The 21,875-nt window shown below is 26.7% G+C and overlaps 2 protein-coding genes across 6 annotated transcripts; both read right to left on the bottom strand.

The window, feature by feature from the left end:
* Positions 1-333: 333 nt before the first annotated feature.
* On the bottom strand, positions 334-21,089 carry LOC118445691 (polyamine-transporting ATPase 13A3). 4 transcript variants are annotated; one of them, XM_035875428.2, is made up of 19 exons: positions 9,270-9,460; positions 9,000-9,186; positions 6,400-6,539; positions 5,629-5,696; positions 5,376-5,543; positions 5,185-5,255; positions 4,727-4,993; positions 4,413-4,617; positions 4,131-4,329; positions 3,949-4,060; positions 3,680-3,869; positions 3,398-3,598; positions 3,102-3,287; positions 2,633-3,007; positions 2,411-2,552; positions 2,172-2,323; positions 1,861-2,089; positions 1,711-1,792; positions 334-1,589 (listed from the first exon to the last, which is right to left on the bottom strand). In XM_035875428.2, the coding sequence occupies exons 3-19, from the start codon at positions 6,413-6,415 to the stop codon at positions 539-541; spliced, it is 3,714 nt and encodes a 1,237-aa protein (XP_035731321.1). In that variant the 5' UTR covers positions 6,416-6,539; positions 9,000-9,186; positions 9,270-9,460; the 3' UTR covers positions 334-538. The 4 variants fall into 4 exon arrangements, with proteins under 4 accessions (XP_035731321.1, XP_035731322.1, XP_035731320.1 ...); XM_035875429.2 differs by lacking the exons at positions 9,000-9,186; positions 9,270-9,460 and adding an exon at positions 20,965-21,089; XM_035875427.2 differs by having other exon boundaries at positions 9,000-9,460.
* LOC118445692 (uncharacterized) lies at positions 14,973-21,099 on the bottom strand. Of its 2 annotated transcripts, none has more exons than XM_085655045.1 (2): positions 20,965-21,099; positions 14,973-18,053 (listed from the first exon to the last, which is right to left on the bottom strand). In XM_085655045.1, the coding sequence occupies exons 1-2, from the start codon at positions 20,980-20,982 to the stop codon at positions 15,861-15,863; spliced, it is 2,211 nt and encodes a 736-aa protein (XP_085511171.1). In that variant the 5' UTR covers positions 20,983-21,099; the 3' UTR covers positions 14,973-15,860. The 2 variants fall into 2 exon arrangements, with proteins under 2 accessions (XP_085511171.1, XP_035731325.2); XM_035875432.2 differs by lacking the exon at positions 20,965-21,099 and adding an exon at positions 18,167-18,710.
* Positions 21,100-21,875: the final 776 nt, after the last annotated feature.

Raw genomic sequence — 21,875 nt, 5'->3', positions numbered from 1 at the left:
TAATCGATAATTGGTGTAATATTAATAATCTTGCATTCTTACAATTCTCAGAAGCTTATCTTTAAAAACAAGTATGGTATATCAATCATATATAAAAATATGATACAAATGATCAGTCGGTACTTCCTTGTCAAAAGGAATATAAAATTGCCGTATTGATAACTAGTTAAATATTTATCACAGATAGTGAAGAAACAATTAATTAGAATTAGAAGATGTAATATTAGAGGATAAAAAATAAATGTAATTTTATTTCATAAACAGATAAATTTTCTCTTAATAGAAAATTAAATTTTAATAATTATAAATTACAATGATCTTTCAAATGATCCTCACTCATAATACATGTATTTGTTATAAGATAATATTATTTTAATTTTTTTATTTATTTACTTATTTAATATATTGTTCGCCATTTCAAAAATTAACAATACTTATAATAAATACTGTGCTAAACTATATATACATATGATTAAATATATTTTGTCACATCCTTAAAAATCAGTCAAAGTCACATTTAACTTATTTCTTGCAGTACTTAAAATCTAGTGATAATGCTCACATTTTCGATTAATGCATCTTCTACAAATCCTTGATTGTCAACACCATTTTTTCTGATATCATCTAATCGTTTTAATACTTTTTGTTCATTATATTTTTGATTATTTACAGTATTTGGACATTCTGAAGTTTCTAGGTACATTGTTTTGATGATATTTTCAACACTTGGAGTAATTGGTAAAACTGGTAGTTCATTATCCAATTTTGGCCAATTTGGATTATTATGCAATTCATACTCTACTCTTAAATAATGTTTCTTGGATTTTTCAGGACGATGAAGTTTTGGCATTAGCTTCTTTTCTATTCCATACTCTATTATTAAAGTTTCAACAATTAAGCATATAAAAAAATTTGCTAAAGCAAGTACTAAAATTATAATCCTCCAATTATAGTCTGGAGGTACAAGTAATTGTAACAAATTTATTACCCAGTTTGCAGGATAAACTGTAATATATACACAAATTGAAATCAAAAGAACAATAGAAAATGTAAACATACCATTTGTATAAATAGGTTGCCTATATGGTTTACCACGCGAGAATATTATTGCCATCGTAATGTATTGAAACATAGATACACAGAATACTGAATAGTTTTCATAACATGTATATCCTATATTACTAGTATGAACAAAAGGTGTAAACCAAGGGAAATATCGTACAGTATGATATGCTATTGCTTGAAAAGTTGTCATTATTAACATATGCACTGTTAAAGACAGTAGAGGTGTGAAACTCAAGAGACTTGTCATGGGTGGATCTTTAGCAAGTTTTTTTTCATATGCTTGTGTTTTTCCAAAAAAGGAAGCAAAATTTACAATCAAGAAAATATCAATAAATAAAAATTCTAAATCTGTCAAATTAGAGTCTATTGAATATAAAATTATAACAGACAAAAATTCTGTCAGGGAATATGCAACCATAAATTTGAAAATTCCAAATGATGTGACTAAAGCAGCTCGTCCTTGTCGTATGACTTTAGGAATACATGTTATATCAGGTATTCTTGAAGTAAAAGGACTGGCCACACTGAAAGAGAAAAAATGTTGAAAAAAGAAGATATAAAATTATAAAAAATATATAAAATTATAAAAAAAAATATTTGGTATATTTTGAAACATAATCTTTTTTAATTTGATTCAATTTTTACCTTGACTCTGCTTCTGAGAGTGACACACCTGCATGAGCTGCTCTTAATGCTCCACAATCATTTGCGCCGTCTCCACACATAACTATGAAGTATATTTAAGAAATCGAACTAAATATTTGTAATGAATTCATAAACGTAGTTAATACATACCCACATAATAACCAAGTTGCATAAGTTCTAGAACCAATTGTTGTTTTTGATCACTTGTCATTCTTGCAAATATTGCTCCCCTCACGCAAATTTTTGGCACAATATCAGGATAACATTCTTTTAACAATTGCCATGTTTGCCCAGTTAAAGCAAATCTATAATTTTTTATATCTATTCCCTGTTCCATATCATCTAACATTGGTATCATATGTTTCTTGCTTTGAAGATTCTGAGAAAAGTAATTAGTGAGTGACATTACTAAAAAAGAAAGGTTTCGATGTTAAGATAAGTTTTTAAAATTACATACTTACCAATTTTGGAGTTATATTTTGTGCATTGAAAAATATTTCTGGTTGGAATTTTTTAAATTGATTTGGAACTATGACTACATCTATAACTGTTTCATTAGGTAAAAGTATACCACACTCTTTTGCAACACTTACTGCAGTTTGTATATTATCACCTATATCAACCAACAAAAGATAGATTTTATTCATGTATGAATAACATTTTAATTGTAAGTACAAAAATAAATCTACAAATTACTAACCTGTGATCATTATCACATGCATATTAGCTTCTCTAAGTTCCTTTATAACTGATACTGTTGGTTCTTTTAATCTATTTTCTAGGATAATTAAACCCAGAAATTCCAAGTTTTGTTCGACTTCATCTCGTGTCATTTTTGATACCTATATACAAAATTATTTTATTTTATTTTCTAAATTGGAAAAAGTCCATTAATGCTGTATAATTAATAAATATATATTACCTTAGCACCATTTTCAATTATTGTAGATTGTCCTATAGCTATTACTCGATAGCCTTGCTCTGTATAAGTTTTCAGAGTTGTTATTATGTTTTTTGGTAGTGTTTCTGGTTTACTTAAACTAAATATCATTTCAGGGGATCCTTTAGTGTATGCTTTAAAATGGTTAGATCCTAGAATACGTACTATCACAGACATTCGTTGTAAAGAACTTGAAAATTGATATTGTTGCACAATACCAATTTCTGAAATTTTATTCATATTTTTTGTAAAATTATTATCTTTTGGTGGTTTCACTACCGTTGGTGCCACAAGATCATATTTATCTGATTGTGTTGTATCAGATTCTTCCAATATCCATTCAGTACTTTCAAACATCTATGATTAGTTTTATAATAACAAAAATTAGGATTCTTATTAAATTTATCTTACAACCAAATTTAGTGATAAATCTTGAGAGTTATATGATTACCTTAACATCCAACGGATCCCCACAAAGTTTACCATTAATGATATTTAGACTGTGACATACTAACATACCCTCAAAAAGAGGATGATGTTGTAGTTTCGGTATATTCTTCTCTGATTCTTCCAGATTACCATTTGTACATGGCACAACACCCCACATATCTAAGCCATCCTCTGTCAGCGTTCCAGTCTGTACAAGTAGATGAAAGTAAAGAAGAAATTTGATATTTCATAGTCTCCAAATCTGTAGATTAATGACTTTTTAACAATATGTTAATTATTATTTTCTAACATTCTTACCTTATCAAAACACACACAATTAATACTGCCAGAGACATTAATGACCCTATTATTGATACAATAGATTTGTGTACGTTTTAATCTTGCTTGTGCATATAATTTTCCTACTGTCATTGCAGCTGGTAAAGCTGGAGGAACGACTATTGTAATTATATCTAGAGCTTTAATTGCAATATCACCTGCTGTAATTCCTCTTGAAGCCTAATTTTTGTAAAAGATATTGAATAGTCTGATAGTAGAAATAGCTAATAATAGATTCATAGCCATAGGACTTTTTTCTACCTTGGTAACAACCGTATATATGAAACCACAAGTAGCAACACATGCGAGTATTCCAATGAATTTATATGAATCTTGATCGAATTTGAAGTCTGCTGGTGGAGGATATAATATAGCTGCGACTAATGCACCTCTATTAGTTTGTAGACCTGTTCTAATGACTCTTGCAAGAACTGGTTTATTTCCATAACATCTACGATATGGAAGATAATAATTTGTTGAATTTTAGAAATATTTAGAAATATGCAACTTTACATTTTCATTATACATACCTAGTTTGAATTATAGTAGTTCCACTGTATAATGTATGATGAGAAGACTGTTTTGAATCATATGGCACTTGATTTGATGGTAATGGTGTTTTAGAAACTGGTACAGATTCACCTAATCAAAAAATAAATATTTCTTCAATCGATATTAACTGTCAAATAAATTTTCAATGAGATATACTTACCAGTTAGCATAGATTCATTTATTATACATTGTCCAGTCAATAATACTGCATCACATACAACTGTCCCATGATGGTTTGGTAATTCTATAATATCACCTGGTACTAGTTCATTACTTGAAATGCTTTCAAATATACCAGAACTTCGATATACTCTAACATTCTCAAAAGAGGCCACAGTTCCTTTCAGATTCAATTGATTCTAATGTATACACAAATTATATTTTTACACATATTAAATTAACAAAAAGTATAATTGGATAATTATAGTTGTAATCTATTTACTTTACGTGTTTGCAAAATGGAACTTGTAATTCCAAAAAAAGACATGCATATTATAGCAATGGTGTAATAGAGGTACTCTTCGGCAAACCATACTGCTAAAGTAAATACTTGAAAGATGTAAAAAGGATTTAAAACTTCCAATAATAATAATACACCTATGCTTTGTACTGGCACAACAATCTCATTGTTTCCGTAGACGATTCGCCTATAAAGTTTAAATAAAGAAAAGTAAATTTTCTGTATAAGTGGAATTCAATATTAAGCAATTATTAAGGTTTATATATTAAATTATTTTATTTTATATGTTAAAATACCTTAGGAATTGTTCTTCCTTAGAAAGTCCCTTGTTCTGACCAAGATGAAGGTCTGAACACAACATATATTTGTCAAGACCAACGAGTTTAGAAAATGCATTTTGTGTAACATCCCAAATATAACATTGTTTTTTACACCAAAATGCTTTATACTCTGTTACTTCAGATTTTGTACCATTTTCTAAATTAAGTTTAAGTTTTTTATTTCTGACACTTTCAAGCAAGTTTATACTATTGCTCCCCAAAATTGAACTGAATGATTTATCACTGAAAAATGTATCATCTAATAAGATATTATCTGTATAAAATATTAATTGTTAATCAATGATAATCGAAATATCATTCCAATAGATTATCTTATTATTTCAATTGAATTTACGTTATGTACGCTCTTATGTCTATTCTTACGAATTATAATTGTATCATAATCATATATATGTAATTGAAATTCAACTGACCTCACGTTTTCAGTAGATATTGTCTTAACGTTCTTCACGAAATAGGATTTATACCTTCCTTGATAGTCATCCTGCATGTATAATTATTGTTATTTTACGTAAATTTTTATCTTCTATTAAGAGAAAAATAATAATGGTAGGCTTGTGCGTTAATAATGATTTTAATTGTTTCAAGAAGTAATAACACTTACGATCACAAGCAATTTTGTGGCTTCCTTTAAAGGGCATTTCCTATGTGTTGCATACAAATACAATCGCGGGTACCAATGGAAAAGAAGTCTTACGAAACCGACAGTTAATATATAAGAAATGTAAATTATAATCGTTTTCAATGTACTCCTTTCAAATCCATATACTTGCTGAAATTATATATTTACATATTTTAATAGGGTATATCATATATATAACATCGAAGAATAAAAAACAAGAAAAAAGTGATCTTACTATATCTTCATCTTGGCCAGTTTGGATCTTTTGACAGTCTATTTTCGACTGTTCATCTTTCTTTATAGCTAGGACAGAAGATTAATGTATATACATAGATACAATTAAATTATAAGTAGAATATAATGAAATATACATATATTTTAAGATAGCAATAAAGAAATAAGTCACAATATATAAGTTATAAATTCTTGTTATGGTTCGTATTTGTAAATGGCGCGATCTTTCGTTGACATCTTGCCATTATCTTATTTGATCTGATACGATATAACGATTAACATAGTAGAATATATTTAAAAAAAAAACAAAAAAAAAAAAAAAAAAGAAAAAGAAGACGAATTGTTTTGCCATGCTAAAATAGAACGGAGATTCAGTAATGGATTTTGTTATTTGCCATTCTAATACCATCAATTATGTATAATATTACAGATTTTAGAAATAAGCTTACGCGATAAGAATACAATAATACCTCTGTAATGTCATAAAAGTACGTCTCATAAAAATTTTAATTCGTTTGTTTCTTTCACGAAGATATAGATGTATTACTTTATTACATTACAGTGAGCTCTTTTCAATAAGTATTAATATTTTGTTCAATATTATTTTTATATTTTATTTTTGTTTATCAATGAATATGCAATAATTAAGTATCTGTATTTCGAAATAAAAGTAAATTTGTAAAATTTAAATACGATATATTGAAAAATGAACAGCGGAAGAATATGCAAAAAAATGTTTTATTTTCTTTGTTTAAAAAGTTGATCCTCTTACCATTCGAATTGCTCATAATCGCCTCAAGATAGCTTCGAGATCGTTTATCTAAATAAGGTCAGTGATTCTGTATTAGAAACTTTCGCTTTTTCAAGACGTAGTTGTCAGCTTAGAAAACTTTTCTCTCCCTTTATATCGCACTGAAAATAATTACATATTTACAATGCATTCAATTGTTACGTTATTGTCATTTAAATATTTTTCCTATGCATTATTGGATAAAATTCTTACAATTTTCATGATTTACTCGAATTGTAAAATTGTAAAAGAATTTTGACAAGACATTCGATCATCGAAGAAATTCAAAGCTTATCCGCGCAAGTCAAGACTCGCGATAACCTTTTCCTTGAAAAATCATTTTAAAGCGGAAGTGACGCGAAAGATAAATCATGGTCGTATGCGATTACGTTGACCGTGCACTTGAATTACACACAGTTAGTACAGCCGTTGTACAGTCAAATAACGAAATAATTCATTACTCAAATCATTCATACCGTCTAAATGAAGTTCACAGCTTTTGTATGAAGTTAGTGCAAATGCAATTGATGTATCGAGAGAATAAATAACCCGAAAAGAAAGTAATTTGGTGCTATAAGTGATGAATACACGCTGATAAGGCGCCATTAATGAACGAAGTATAATATTTATAATACGTATAATATATGTTTTTATCTGTGTTAATTTGCCGTACTTAATTACCCGTTTAAAATCCTGTTACATTGCGTCGTTATAAATTCCTTTACAACCGCTTTATTTAATTTTCAGTACTGTTACAATTAATCCTCAAGAACATAAACATGTTGGTTTAAAGGAACAATAAGTAGATAATTACAATACTGTAATGTGTTGTGTACGTGAAAAATATTATACGACATAGTTCGATAAATTCGAGTAGACTAAAATTATTCCAAATAAAACATTTGAGAATCAGTTGGAAATATTTCGATGAAGGTCGAATTAAGAAATTTTTTTATTCAATTTAATGCAAATTTAAGGCGTCTTATTTATTGCAAAATTGTTTTCATCTTCGTCGGATGAAAATTAAATTTTAAACATTTCATATTAAATGAGATTAAATCGAATTCACTTTAAAAACGTTTTATTATTGTGTTGTCTGAGTTATACTCGAGACAACACAAAAACCTCAATTTTAACAAGGCCGTCAAACAGGTAGTATTTTTTTAAATCGCTGACGCACACCAAATGTATCCTTCGAAAAGTTTGTCCGGTATATCTTTTGACGTTCTATATATATAGGTGTGCATAAGATCGACGTGCGATAACTGTACGAATGATTATTATATTTGCCAAAGTCAGAATATATTTCTTTTGAGCTCGTTTTTATTGCTTCTATCAAAGAGATTAGCTGTATGGAAATATTTGGACAGATAAAATATCAACGTACACGTCCATATTTTTTTCTTCTTTTTTTTCCTTATAAATTATTATAGAAAAAATACGATAAGAAAAAAAGTAATGAATATTTTGCTTCAGCTTGTTCACGATATATGTTATCATTATTTTTAACTTCTACAGTAAAAATTCACTAGGACAAAACATATTGTATTTAACATGTGATATATTGTATCGGTATTACTTCATTTTCTTTGCGTTCGTCTAGTCACAAAAACATAATAACTGCTTTATTTAATATATATTGACTGACTAATTTGTAAGTTATTTCACTTATGCAACAGTTCTTCGATTCCCGACATTTTAATATCAAAATAATTGTAGACTGTCAAATGAAATTTGAAAGTGAAGAAGCGATAAGAATTGTAAGATATAGCAAGGCAAGTAACTACTGAGTTCTTTGAAACTGTTATAAGAAAATCGACCAGTATTGTAAAAGTTGTCAAAGACGACATAATGATTGTAAGTCTTTCTTTGCGACATATAAACGATGATTAATGATTAGCAGTAATTATTTAACGAAATTATACGGACAGATAGATCAGGTGGAAATTCTTGCGATAGCGACATTGTAACTCCGTGTTTTACAATTGAATGAAAAGAGATAATTAGGGTTGCATAATAACTCGTTCTATTCTTATTAGGCGACAAGGTACATCCTGCTACGTTATGCTACTTTCGATTTGACTATGTATAGGAAAAAAAATAAACCGCGATTTTTTAAAAGGATATTGCGATACGAGCGTGGCTTAGAATTAATTTTATAGTCAAGATTATTTATTGCATATGATAACGTAAATTCATCAATGCAATTAGCCAAAAAATAAGAAAATTTATTAATTATGATTTTCCGATCTATTTAATTCTCTAAGCGACATTATTTCATCATTATTTTTCAACTTTTTACGTATAAGTAGGAATATTTATGATGACTCAGATGGAAAGGAAAAATGTGATCGCAATTTTATCGCTTTTTTTTTAGGAGATTGCAAATATGTATAAAAAGTTGGTTATATTATAATCGATTTGAATAAATTTGAATTAATTTTTAAATTATATACAATAGAAGTATTTTACAGAGATCGGAGATATTAAAAAATACTTTTCCACGAACATACGCGAAGATCATATTTGAAAGATATGAACAAAGAGAAAAATTAAGCGAAACGAAACGAAGTTTTACTCACCCAGTTTGCCTGTATCTTTCCTCGAGGCACAGATAATTCCAGTTTCTTTTTTTTAGAATGCCGTCCGCGCTTTTCGCGCGGATCTGGACATAACCGAGATGTCTTGGGATTAATTTTCGATGTTTAATTTTCAACGGATTCCTTACGAATATTATAACAGTAACAATTTTTCTTTCCTTTAAGATGACTGATAGATAAGAAAGGAAAAAAAAGATTAAAAAGATAATTGAGAAAGAGAAAGAAACAAACTAAGAGCTAAATAAAATTTACATAGAAATCGAAAGGAGCGTCCGAGTTGCGCAAATTCGATAACAATCGAATTCAATGAAACTCGCGTTTGTTCAAGTGTGATTTTATACTAGACTCTCTTTATGTTTCTTCCTCAAAGCACAAAGTCATGACTTGGAATGAACGCTAATACACCTGTCTCACGTCAAACTCAAACGAGTACTACGGCTATAAGTGTGATATTTCAAACTCTTCGGCTCTTACGTTGTCATCTCGAATTTCCCCCACCTCTTTCATTCATCCCCTCTCTTTCCTTCATATATAATCATTTACACAATGTAGTGTATTTATGTTGTCAATTATACACGTCTCATTTGGGTTATTGTTTTGTCATTTGTAAATATGTCTTTTTACTCGTTCTGTAAATACTCTTTGATATTTCCAAATAAACATAACAAAACAAACGTAGTTAGTTTGAAATTATAAACTATTATCATCATTTATTAACAACAAAAGGAAAAAAGAAAAAAGTAAATAAAAGAGGGTTTTTTATAGGATCTTTCATATCGACGTAATATAATCCATCCATGTATTATAATATATATATATTATAATACATGGATGGTTTTTGTTTTTTAAATTATAATGAGTTTGCTATTCCGTATAATCCACGAAATTATCTACTTTATTTTTTGAATTCAATTCATGTTCGTTACAAAACAATGTTTGAGAGACGCCCGAAAAAGAAAAATAATCAAATACCTATTGCGCAGAAATCTGGCACGGCTGCCGTTTCGCAATAATCCGGTTAGAGTGGGAATTGGAAACGTAACGTAAGGCATTTTGCTTAAACTCGGAAGATTTCACACTTATATGTAAATGAACCAACGATAGGTGAACATCATTTCCATTTTAAATTTCTATCAATTTATTCTCAATTTATAATTTGGGATCTTATGACGTCTAAAAAATAATACGATAGCGATACAATGTTAATCTGTTTGAAGAGACTTGTTTGAAATGATAACTGGTAATAAGACTGATAAAAAACTATATAATTCTAGATTTAAGATTCAAATATCATTTTATTTTTTAGTATAATTTAATTATCTATATCCCTCTTGAATGATAATAGAACGTATTATTTTCCAAGATTTGATAAAATAAATTTACTGATTGGATAATAAATTGAGTTTAAATAATATCGCTTAACTGGCATTAATTCTCAATGTAGATAAATGATTCTATGTTTAATTATTTATTGCAAAAATAAAGATTTTTAACTTTCAATCACTATATTCGATTACTTATTGTTACGTATTGACTAAAATATTCGTAGAAATATTAAATCAGTTGTTATCGTTCATCATTATTTCGTTTCTCTTTCTTCGGAAGAAACGTAATATTCACTTTATTAATTTATTAATTGTTAATCGAATTAGATATTTAACTTAATTATTTATTTTATTAATTTACAAGCAAAAATAAAACAAGAAAGCGACTGCGTCAAAACGGATGATATGAAAAATTAAGTATGCGAATTTCTTTAATATCATCATATTGCACGACGTTACGTCCTTTTTCAAAACAGTTGTCTTCATTCTAGGTATATGTCTGACAGTGGTATTAAACAAAGAGATTACAAGCTATTTTAATGACTAGATCAATTATGAACAAATGCGTAAACGCATACATAAATATATACATTTGCACACATATTTCGCCGAAATTCTTCGATCGATAATGATAATCCTTCGCTAGTTATTGTATTCGGTATTCACACGATAAAATCGTATTATTATTGAGATCATGTATGCATTGCGAGATTATTTATATTGCGAGTTAATTCTTTGAAAATAATCTCTTGGAGATTACCAACTAACGTTGAATATTTTTATCTGTATCTTTTGCAATATTTTTTTTTGTAACTACGTTTTCATTGCATTCGATTTATTTTTCAGTAATTTTAAATAGTTCTCGATCGAAAATTGCATTATTTCTTATTAAAGTCGAACATATAAAATGTAACTAATGTCAAAATTACGAACTTTATTTTTCATATATATATATACACATATATGAATACATACATATATATATATATATATATATATATATATATAATATGAATACATACATATATATATATGTATGTATATATACATATATGTATGTATATATACATGCACGTATTATATTAGATTATCATAAAGAATTATATGTACATGCGTGAAATATGAGAATACGTAATTTCGTGTTACGTGTTGTTCACGTGTCACGGACAAATAGAAAGGAGAAAATGATCGGTGACCGTTGGTCAGCAAGCCTTAATTATCAATACCGTCTATCTATGGTATGGCGACCTATTTAGCAAAACTTTACGTCACCAACGCACTTACATATATATGTATTTGTGTATATACTCTATCTTTCTCTCTCTCTCTCTCTCTCTCTCTCTCTCTCTCTCTCTCTCTTCCTCTCCCTCTTTTTCTGTGTGTGTGTATGTGTATGTGTTGCTACCGGTTACACGAGCGCGCACGTGAAAGGATCGAATCCTTGATGTATGTAAATATATATATATATTCCTTGGTAAAAACGATGCGATAATTATTTCATGGAAGTTGCAATCTCGTTTCTCTTTTTGTTACAATAACGGTACTTTATGTTAAACATCCATTTAAACGTTCTATTTGTCTTGTTCGTAGATTAATGGCAAAGTTCTTTCTCATTGTTAGATCAATCTATGTGTTATCTTACTTAATGTATATTATTTTGTAGGATTATCCTATTACGATAGAAAATAATAATGGAAAGTAGTGGTATAGGAAAATAGTATTGTAAAAAAGCATTTTTCTTTGAAAGGATCTGAATTATCTACTTTCTCTTTTTATCTCTTTTGAGCAAGTAAAAGAAAATATTTAATTTTTAATACTCGATGTTCTGTTGAAACATGAAAGAATTTTGACGCAATGTTGTTCGGCAAAAAAAAAATTTATTAATATCATGAAATTTTTGATCTGCATAATCCTTGCCATTTTTTGCACACAATAAAGAATTTTGTTACTTTCGCGCTAATCTAATCGATGGTATTAAATTTGGCTATTATGTACTTTATTGCAGAAGAAAAACAACGCTATTATATTTTTTGTCACAAAAATTTTCTGGAATAATCTTATTAAATTAAATCATTTTGATTTTCATGTTGAGTAATGTCTATAATTTTTTCCTTTTTTTTCAACGAGGAATAGAGACGATAAGTTAAACCAATATGAAACGATTAAAAATTTGTATGAAATTCTCATTTGAAAAATTTTAGTTAAATGATATTTAATGAATATCCATAAAATGGTGTTACATAGTGAAAAATAATACACATAGATCAAATTTGTGTCACATAGTAATAATAGTAAAAAGTGATAAAGATAAGATGATCGATATCAATTAAGTATCATTTTACTATAGCATCGCAATGGCCAATAAATGATCTCAATTTTCCTGATATTGGCCTGAATCGGTACCCCACTTAATCGCGGATGTATGAAATACGAATACAGAAGACCCATGAACTGGATTCCCTTCTCGGCAAGGAAGGTTATACCAATGCTCTGAACTGATCTATTGGATCAACCTTGAGGCTCCCCGATTATGCCGTGGGATATCAAATAGTATCTATTATCAACTGTAATTTGTCTAGATTAGAAATTTGAGGTAGGTTACTTAATACTATAGTATGTCGAATGTTATAATATGGAAAAGAAATAAAGAAGGGTTGAGCATATGAAGGTACTAAAGAAGCAACACAACGGATCACGATGGATACGCTTTAATCTTCGATATTCTATAGGTGTCTTAAATGTTTAATAAAATAAAAATTTAACTGATAATCATGTGAATATATCGTCTTATGATTTGCACAAGTTCCGTTTCGCTAAGACTATCACTATTAGAGTGATCACAATTATAATAAATTTAATATGCAAGAAAACTTAAATACTTGTCTATATATTCAGCCGTTCATCAAATCAATTAGTTTCACAAAACAAAAAATAAAGAAAATTAATAAATTTATATATCAATTTTTAAATTATTTTATAAAATATATACTGAAAAATATATTCTAGAATGTATTAATTACAGATGTAATTTTTACGTCATGACATGTAAACTGCATTAAAATATTATATGCCGGGAATAATCTTTATTATTAATGCAAATTTCGCACAACTAAGAATTTTTCGATTTGATTATTGTTTATTTAAGAGTTTTAGAGGAAAAATTAGTGGAAACTGTTTGTTACTATTACTGCTATTATTAAATGGTTAAATTTCATAATAATTGTTTTTATTATCGACATAAATAATGTTTTCTTCGTCAGATGCATTCAGATGTACTGTCACATCGATTTGTATTCTTAAGTTTTTGTACTAATCATGTTTAAAAGGGGGATATATTTCCACAAGTCTATTATATCTTTCTTTTATTTTATTATAATTCTGCTACTAGGATATAGTAAAGGCTGATCTATATTCTTATAAAATTAATAATTTAATTTAGCGTATGAAATTAATCACATTGGTTTCTAAAGTAAATTATTTATTAATCAATTGTCTAAAATGCTATACAAAGTTTTGTTATTTAATGATATTGAATATAATTATCAAGGAAATTTATATAAAATATAAAAAGTTAAGCATCAATTAAATATTTTGGTAGAAAATTTTAAAAAATTCAAAAATAAAATTATCCGTTTAAGCTTGTGAACGAATCAAATATATATCTAAATATATATCTATAAGGAATGATGAATTTATGCACAGGCAGTGGAGCCGATCGCCTCAGGCCCCGTACGATAGGGAATTTTATACGATATAATATAAATATAATACAAATTTATATTATATAATAAATTTAATTCAGTATCTGATGGTCGGAAATATAATTTTTATTTCTGTATTTGCGACTATAATCGAATTTGGACATGTGTATTTCTCATTCCATCATTCGCATGAACAGTTGAAACGAGAAAATATATATTATGCATAATAGATTTATTTTAATGGAACCCCAATTTTATAACGCGTTCAACTTTTTAACGACTAAATCCACCATTGTCTACAAGAGTGAAGCAATTAGGTAGTAATTTATCGTCATTTATCTTAATTTTCCAAGTACAAGTATTTTATGATTATAAAACTTGTAATTAAAATTGTATGATCTTGTCTAATTGAAAATCTAATAACTTGTATGAATTAAAAAGTATACAGATCTTTATAAAAAGTTATATAAATGCATAATATCACAAGACGATATATTTGAGAGAATATCATACACACACAAATAGAACGATAATTATTTCGTAAATTATATATTTTTTGTACATCATTATTGAATTTATATAGAAAAATAATTAATATGCTTTGAATCATAGTTGAGTTGGAAAAGAGATATATATCTACTTTTTAAATTTTTTAGTAGTAACTTATTTCCTTTTCCGTTTTATCGATTAATCACTTGTATACATAATGTCAAAATTCAATTATTTGTTTTTATAGATTTGATATATTATAAAAATTTAGATATAAGTTGATTACTTCTCTTATCTGTGATTCATTTTTGACCTTATTTTGAATAGTTTGCTAAAAACGAGATTTAACTTAAAGATAGTTTTATATAGTTGTCAAATAATTTTATTTTTATTAACCCGATGAACAACAAATACACTCATTGTAATTTCAAGTATGCAGGTTTATTTTTTATCAATTTTCAGATTGTTAACATTACTTAAGTATGTTATTTGTTTTTCAAAAATTTAATTTTATAATAACAGTAATGTGGATACGATTAATTTTCCGTACAATTCTGATATCAATAAAATTAACATAAGAATGTTTATCTTAGCGTCGCATTGTCTAATCTAATTGTTCTTAAATGTATTTAAGATGTGACTTGAATTAAACGAATTCAATAATTATTATTGCTCAAGGTGCGAATCAAATTCGACCGGATAAATGATTGTGACGAATAATAGATTATAGCATTGGCTACTGTAGTTTTGTTACATAATTGTAACAGTGAGTTTGATTGCTGAGTTGTGTGTGAAAACGCTATTATTAATATCAATTATCAACATTGATATTACGTTATAGGAAAATAAAAATGTTTAATTATTTTCAATTATCTCTTTTTTTGTACAAGTATAAAATTAATAATTTATATATATAATTGTAACAACGAGGAATTATAGAATGATATTGCTGATAACTTAATATCATTCTTTCCTTAATTTCATTTTAAATACATTATTGGTAAAAGCAACGTAATAAATATGTAATATAATAACATAATTTCGATCATTTCTTAACTGGTAGTTTATGAAAATATTTGTATAATCACAATACTAATCAATAGAAAAAATGTAATACATATGAAAACTAAAGATATTTAAATAGTATTATGAACTACTCTAAATATATACATAAAAAATATAAAAAATATGAACATATTTATAAATTTATACAGATTTATAAAATATAAATACTGATTTATATTTCTTAAATGTTGGTGCTGACCACTGACTCATCCTTTTGAAATGAGTGTAGTTTCAGAGAAAGAATTAATTTAAAGAAAAAACATTTAACTTTTTTGATCATAATAACTAGATGATATACTGTCCACATCTAATTGTGATAACATTTCATCATCAGAATCATTATCATTATTGTGTAATATATTTTCAGTCCAGTTTCTGTCCATTGATAGTGTTTTTTTATTATCAGGTTTTTTATTATTTTGTAATATTGCTTCAGTATGCAAATTTTCATGTCCAGAAATGGATTCTACTGGTGTTACAACATCTCTGCATTTAAAAATAGAAAGTCTTGATTTTATTGATACATTCTGATTTTGATCATTATTTTCTCTTTTATCACTGCTATTTATATCTCGATCTTGAAGACATTTTAATGAAGCGTCTGTTGAGATTTGTAAAGATGTAGTTTTATTATCATGTATATTTTCTTTGTTTTCTTTCACTATAATATCATTTTTTAAACTTGTATTCTTCTCTTTTTCAAATAAATTCGTTGATAATTTTGATTTGTTAAAATTTTTCTGATTCTGAGAATTGCTAACTCCATTTAAATCCACAGAAAATGAACATAGGCCTGAATCAATATCAGAATTATTCGATTGATTGAGATTTCCATATGTTTTGTTACAATTTTTCTTAGAGGATGAACTATCTTCTTGATAAATATATGAACTATCTAAATTTCCTTCTATTATATTATCATCTTGAAGTTTATTTAAATTTGATGAATTAGATTCGATCATGCAAAATTCTTTCTTTAAAAGTTCCATATGTAGTGTATGTATAATATCTCCTGTATGAGAATAAATTGCTAATAAATTTGAAGGCGAAATTAGAATATGATATTTATGAATAATAAACGTCCCTGAAATACATAATAATCCTACATTTTGTAATAAAATTACAACATTTTTCTCTAAAGTTCCAGGATATTTTGCAGGAATATCTGCATGTATCGTTCCTTCAATTTTATCTGTAAAGTCTTTTAATACAATAGAAGGATTTTCATGGCTGTAATCTATATTTTCTATTATGCCTGCAAGAAATGGTATTTTAATGCACTGATGTTGATTTGCGCTAGCTATTTGCTTAATTTGTGCAATTTCGTAATTTTTTAAGAATTCTGTAGGTAAATCATCTAACATTATTTGCCAAGCACCTTCTGAAAACAAAGTTTTAGTATTCTGAGAACAATACTCTGTTAAATTAGTATCCTTCTGATCTTGTATGCCTTCAATTTTGCTGTCTTCTAAATTTTTTAAATATGTTGAAATTATTGAAGTGTCAATGATATCTGGTAATAATCCAGCTGGTCCTGGAAATTTTCTTACAAGAGTTGTTTTCTTGTTTGATTGCTTTTCTGTTTTAAATATAGAAGATGGATGCTTTATATTATCAAATCCTTCATTAAATGAAGTAGAATGTTTTAAATGTTGCATTAATAAATATTTTCTTGAATCTGTAGATATATCTTGCATATTATCATTAATATTCTTGTTTATTGGTTGTTGCATATTTTTAGATACTTCTTGTATCAATTTGTTTTGTCTTTTATCATGATCTTCATTTATAATTGATTTTTGATTACAATTTCTTATGTTAGAAACTGTAGTATTAGTAAGTGTTTCATTCTTATGGAAAAAAGGTGATTTATGTGATTTTAGCGGACAAGAATTTGATTTCCGTAATAAATTGTTAAATCCGACTTCACTTTTCTCACTATCTATAATCTTTTGACTTTGAGAATGAATAGGTGTAACTTCATTAGAAGAAATTGTATTATTATTATCTGTTAAATTTTTGACATTCTTTTTTTTAAGAATATCAAGTACTATATTCTTTCTCAATTTTTGTATATTTAAATCATTTTCTAATTTAGATCCATTTAGTCCTTGGGAAATGATATTTTCTTGTGAAGTATTTTCGATGCATGATTTTACTTTACTATATAATTCTTGATTCTTACATTTACTTTTAGAATCATCATTTGTTTTTAAAGTTTGTTGAAATAAGCCTAAGACAAAATTTTGTCTTGATGTATAACCTATGTCAACTTCATTGGAGTCTTCATTGTTATTGTTTGTTGTACTTTGTTGCTTATTGATGATCTTATTGGGTGAAATAATAGTACTATTATATATATTCAATTTACGTTTTTTTACAGGTAATTCTATTTCCTCATTTTCCAATTGTGAAAAGAACTTTGATGCTTTATCATCTACATCTTGCAAAAATTCCTAGAACATATTAAATGTACATTAAATATATGATTTACTTATTAAATTGTATGAATGACTTATTAATTATTTAACAATGTACTAATAAAGTAAAGACAATAATTCTTAATTACCTCATCAAAATTCCAATCTTCACTTTCAAACATATTTTATATAAACTTACAACACATAAACACTTTCAAATTATAAATAATACAAATTAATAAAAACTAATGTAATGGAATTATTAATTTAATCTCACTTTCTGATCTTAATTTTTATAGTTTTATAAAATAAAACTGCAAAAAATTGGACAGTTCCTGTTAACTGTCTTCCTGTTCCTGCTAACGTCGGAAGTGTAGGGACAAAAAGTTGTCTGTTTATCTACATAAATGTCACTAGACCCATCAGCGTCACGCTTTAGGTATTCTTAATTTTCTTCTGATTGAGTACAGTATAAGTTATCAAAACTTTTCTGTTATAATTATTATTATTATTATTATTATTATTATTATTATTATTACATTTTATAATTGTAATAAAGTTTAGGTAAAAACAAGAAATAATTTTAACATGTCTATTATTCATAACTATTGATAAAAAATGTGTCTATAATTATATATTTATCATAGAAATATTAATGCCATGATCGATACTGAATAGCCAATAGTAAAACTTTTAACTGTCATTTTTAATCTATATTCTTATGATATCAATCATTCAGAAATTTTATATATAATATGAAAATGTATATATGTATTTTTTTAGTTTATTTTAATTAATATTACGTCTCTTCCATATTATGTATAAAATTTTTTAATGGTTATTAGATATAATGAAAATATAGATTAAAAATAAGATACTTAAAAGTTTTGTCGGCTACACTACTTTGATCATTAATTAAAATTAATCGTAGTTGGTTGAAGTAGCTTTTAAAGATCTTTATTAAATGAATTCAAATTTTTTTAAAAATTAAAAACAAATTTAATTTTATTAAAAATAAATAAACTTAATTATAAGAAGTGTATAGATTACGATACAAAACGTGATTAGCTCTTTAGGTGTTATATATCTTTTTGTTTCTTTCATTTTTTTTTTTGCCGATTAAATCATACTCTCTTCTTGCTGCATCGGTAAAGTAAGAATTATCGATCTACCATAAGAATAATTATTGAAGTGCCATCTAGTAATAAAACATTTGAACTAAATACAAGAAAATGAAAGAATTTAAGGTCGTATTCCTGGTTTTTTAATGGTTTACGTCATCAATGAGAACAGGCGTAATTCTTAACCGATTTTAATGAACAAGGTCTCATTTTAAAAATGAAGGTTTAATCTATGATATTTTTTTGGTAGAGTTTTGAAAAAGTTTTATTTTCTTTGAAAAAAATCATGCTAAAAATGATATTTTTTCAAGAATAATTTATGTACAAATAGAAAACTTTAGAGTAAACTTTTGTCTTTAAAATGAGACCTAGTTCATTACAATTTATCGATAATTACGTCTGTTCTCAGTAATGACATAATCGTTGTTTCCTATATTCTTCATGAAGAAAAAGTTTAGTACTGTTGCGTTCCTCGAAATTTTCGGCTTGCTCCGCCTATCGATTTTTATATACACGTTTGAATGGCGTATGTTTATATCTGTGAAGTAGCGATTGCTTGCTTAATTGTTGCGTAAATAGCTGATATTTGTTTTTTTAAACATTTCTAAACGCAAAAAAATGGGTTTCTCGATTGTCGCGCAGAGAAGCTACGGTAACTCACTCGATCATTTTAGTAAGCTTTGGCCAGATAAATGGCAAAAATAAGGAAATACGTATCTAATCCGTTTATGTCAAAGGATCTGAGTTTCTAAAATATTGTTAAATTTTTGAAAAATTTATAGTTCCTTTTAGATTTAGATAGACTAAAAAGAGAGCATGTATAACATATTGGCAATTATTTAGATTCGTAATTGAAATCTTAGGTTCGTGGCTTAAATGATTCTAATGGTTTTTTTTATTGTATCGATGTAAATGAAAATAATGAATTAATTTACTCATTTTTCTTTATTTGATAATTTAGTAAAGTGTTACTATTCAATCTCATATTTATTTTCTCCATTGATAGTTGATATGCATTTCACGATAATCTATGGTAAATAGGACAGAACAGCAGTATAATTTTGTTCGATGACAAATGTATATAAAGTATATATATTTGTCGATTATTTTTTTAGAATTAATAATTAATGAACATATATATTATATATTATTTTTAATAAGGATCAAAATACGAGTTCGTTTCCATATTATCCATGAGCTTTTTTTTCTAGCGTTATTTTGTTTTAGTTTCTTTTGAAGGAGTTCACTTCATATTATTACTATTATTACTACTATTACTATAATAATAATATGTAATGTAATAATATAATAATAAAAACAGTAATAAAAAGAAGAAACAGAAGAATATATTTATATTGAAACAACGTGACATGTATGATGACGGTACTTTATGATAACAAAAGAAGGAAAAATGTATTATTTTACGTGGTGGTTTGACGCGCAAATTCTCAACAAATCGTGTCCTTGATAATTTCGATACATGACCATCCATCTAATATAAATGACAATTTATATTGGATAAACACATCAAGAAAAGTACGAAATGTTTCTTTTGTTTTCATTCGCTATTGTTTCTCTTTGTCTTATTACTTTATAATCGTAATCCATTTGTTTTCATACTGTTTTTACTCATGATCAGTCGAAGCTAATTGTCTTTACTATTATAATATCAAATGTATTAAATAATATCTAGATGTATATAAATAATATTTAAATACATTTTTATTATTATTATATTATTATATTATTATTATTATATACATATATATATATGTATTAATTATATTTATTATTTTCTATATATTTATTGTAAAACAAATGCGTACCAACGTCGTATCCAGCATGGATCACTGCAAAACGCACGTTACCATTAAAGAAAGATATACTTATAATACTGAAAAGTGTGAGCTCACAATCTACTAAACTACTCACTCTATTCACACGAAACCAATTGTTATGGCTCGTGAGTGTGGAATAACCAACACAAGCTTATACACCGATATGATAGTGGCATGGTAAGGACACATTCTTCGCTTCTTTTGTAATTTATATTTTGTCACCTGTTGTTGAAGTCACACATGCTTTGAACAAAATGTAGTAAACAGCCTTAAAATATATACGATATTGGCATTAAAATAAGATTTTTAAATATTAAAGTATCTTGATTAAATATTTATCCTGCGTTAAGATTAAAAATAATTAAAATATTAATCCGTTACTGAATAATTATGAACTTTGAACAAGTTTAACTTTTCATACTAATTTATGTAATTGTATTAACTAATCATATTGATAATTAGAAAGTTCGTAGTCTCGATTTGACTTGACAATTACAAGCATTTCACTACACAAAGATAAATTAACGAATCAATATTGTATATATTTATTTTAATTATATAATGATTATTAATTTATGAGTCAATATTGATTATATTGTTTAATATACAGGATGTTTGTTTATAGGTGTCTCGTGACAAATATATCGTGACTGAAATATAAAAAAGTTTATTAAGATAAATTTGAATGTTTCTAAGTTAGCTACAAAGTACACGTAAAAATATTTTTATTCATGACCTTGAGATATGAAAGTCAATATACTTTTTGTTTTAAATGGATACCTATAATTCTTTTTTTCATATTTATGTAATAGTTATCATTTGCAATCAAAATGATACCTTGCTACTATGCATCTTTTACGATATGATTGGCATCATAACGACTGACTATCATGTACTGT

Source organism: Vespa mandarinia, chromosome 1, assembly GCF_050613455.1.
Source record: "Vespa mandarinia isolate Hongniang chromosome 1, ASM5061345v1, whole genome shotgun sequence".
In the NCBI taxonomy this organism is placed as follows: domain Eukaryota; kingdom Metazoa; phylum Arthropoda; class Insecta; order Hymenoptera; family Vespidae; genus Vespa; species Vespa mandarinia.
The sequence above is the reverse complement of the archived record's forward strand: the minus strand, read 5'-3'. Positions and strand labels throughout refer to the sequence as shown.